Source organism: Chrysoperla carnea, chromosome 1 (assembly GCF_905475395.1).
Source record: "Chrysoperla carnea chromosome 1, inChrCarn1.1, whole genome shotgun sequence".
Classification (NCBI taxonomy): domain Eukaryota; kingdom Metazoa; phylum Arthropoda; class Insecta; order Neuroptera; family Chrysopidae; genus Chrysoperla; species Chrysoperla carnea.
In genome coordinates this window covers 78,774,348-78,776,854 of record NC_058337.1, presented here as the reverse complement: position 1 = coordinate 78,776,854, position 2,507 = coordinate 78,774,348, and the positions used below count along the sequence as shown (strand labels likewise).

The 2,507-nt window shown below is 30.0% G+C and overlaps 1 protein-coding gene across 1 annotated transcript; it reads left to right on the top strand.

Annotated features, from left to right (window-relative positions):
- Positions 1-256: 256 nt before the first annotated feature.
- On the top strand, positions 257-1,687 carry LOC123291135. Its single transcript, XM_044871603.1, has 3 exons — positions 257-505; positions 1,008-1,191; positions 1,338-1,687. The coding sequence occupies exons 1-3, from the start codon at positions 257-259 to the stop codon at positions 1,685-1,687; spliced, it is 783 nt and encodes a 260-aa protein (XP_044727538.1).
- Positions 1,688-2,507: the final 820 nt, after the last annotated feature.

Genomic DNA, 2,507 nt, shown 5'->3' with positions numbered 1-2,507 from the left:
AGTGAAAAATTCAAAGTCAATATCATACTAAACGACTACTATAGTATACTACAAATGAAAAAATAAACATACACATTATGAATACTAATCAAAAATTTGAACTAATTTACCATAATTCCAATTCTGTCTGTATATCGTGATTATTTCCGGCGTAGTAGGACATATAAAAACTAAAATTTACCACAATATTCATATCAGTTGTTGCGTTGTGATTTATCAATCAAATAGTTCTTAATTAATATTTAGTGGCCTAACAATGGTGTCTAATAAAAATTTGTTAGTTTTTTGTTTATTGATTGGATGTACGATCGCTGATCAAAAATATGATATTTCCGCATCGGAATTAGTATCAGATGTTTATAATGGATGCTTACAACATTTTCAATTTAATTGTGTCAAACCTAAAGCATTAGCTTGGATAAGTAATGTTTATGAAAATAAAGTGATTCGGATTACTGATGATTTAGCAATTAGAAAAACCGGAGAAATTTCAACAAGTGAACAGGTGTGTGAAAAATTATCCAGAGAAATTAGTGATAACAAGTCGAAAACTATTAGAAAAATGTCGTTAATAAGAAGATTATTATTTCCCGTAGATCTTTAATCATCAGTTAATTTTATTGAAATTAGATTAAAGTTGGTGGAATCTGAGCCAAAATTTTGAACAGATAATAAATGCATAGCAAAAACTCTAAAGTATAAATGCGGTATATTCCTCACTAAATTCCTGCAAACACTGAAAAAGAATTATATTGCCAAAAGTTTCAACATTTTTAACATGATCAAAGTATATAAATTTTTTGAATTACCTACACTTCAATATCAGCTACCTTGAAAACCATCTGGCTCTTTAAACAAGGCTATGAATATTAAAAATAACTTTTAGAAATAGTCTAGCCTTTTTATTTTTCCAAATAATGTAGCTTCGCAATACTACATTTAAAAAAATTTTTCAATGTTTTAATCAATTTTCCCTATTTTGCAACGATCGTTTTACTATTTTCTAGGAACAACGCAGCAACAAAGTAGATGCATTTGAAATTTTGGATAAAGTTGAAGATTTTCTCGCTACTCACGAATTACAAATTAAAATTCCAACAGCTCTTCGCCCAGAAGGTGAATTAGGTGCATTTGTTCCACGATCATTGACACCAGAAGATTTCAGTGTTCCATTGTCCTCAGAAGAAGAAGGTATTGTACTCAAAAATCATGCAACCACCTTTTCTTTGCGACTCGAATACAATGATACGAAATAACTATTCCCACTTTTAAGTTTGCTGAGATTTAATTAGAGTCAATACTGATAAATTTTGTGACCATTATTTTTTCTTTTTTAGGACGTTCACGCAAGAAGCATGGTTTAATGCGTAAAGTAATCATTCCATTCTTGTTAGGATTAAAATTCAAAACTGGAGTCTTAGTACCATTAGGTTTAGCATTGATCGCATTAAAAACATGGAAAGCCATGACACTTGGTTTATTATCCCTTGTTCTGTCTGGTGCTTTAGTTATTTTCAAATTTACAAAGCCAAAAATTGTAAATTATGAAGTTATTCATTACCCACACCATGTTGATCATCATGTGGATCATATTGAACCAGCAGCCCCAGGTTGGGATCATCCTGGATATGCAAGGTCAATGGAAGATGTGGCTCAAAATTTAGCATACCGTGGCTATGACAACTGAACAAATTTGATATAGAAAGTATCAAAGATATTTATTTATTTATTGAAATAAACTTTTGAATAAATTTTTGTTTTGTTATAAATTTTGAGGAAAATTATTTTTTTATCCCGTTACATGTTATTTTTGATGCCATCATTCATGATTTTGAAGACAAAATTTCTGAATTTTCTGCAAACAACTTTGCATTGTGAGCAAAAAATTCAAAGCCTTTCAGGGAACATCTACAAAAACAGAGAAACATCTACGAATCAAATTATTGTCGTTTCCTCAAAATTCGACCACTACTACAAATTTGTTGTCAAGTTAGAAACAGTAAAACTTTTTTTTTGGTAATTTTATTACGATGCTAGTACCTGCCATCTTATTACGCCTAATAATTATTCTAGATTGGGTCATAATTAAGCCGAAAATGAACGAATCATCAGTTTTTTTTAATAAAAAGTTAACCCGCTAAAAATGCATAGCCTATAATTATGTAATAAGACAAACAGAAATCTTGTTGAAAAGTAAGTATTCAAGTACATGCAATAAAATAAGTGGCCAATTGATGAAAATCAATCCACTTTGAGATAAGTAGCGTTACACGGTCAAAAAATTTGTTCCGTTTTGCTTATGATTTTGAATATCTGATGTTTGTGCGGTTTTATCAGTGAATAATTAATAAGTATTACATACAGAATAGGCCCATTTAACAAATAAGTCGCTGAAAGTTTCAAAAGGTTGAGTTGAAGACGTTATCTTTGAACGTACCTACAATTGGTACGACTCGATGGAAAGAATAATTTTTCGATGTAAATCTTTCATTTTATTATCAAGTCTT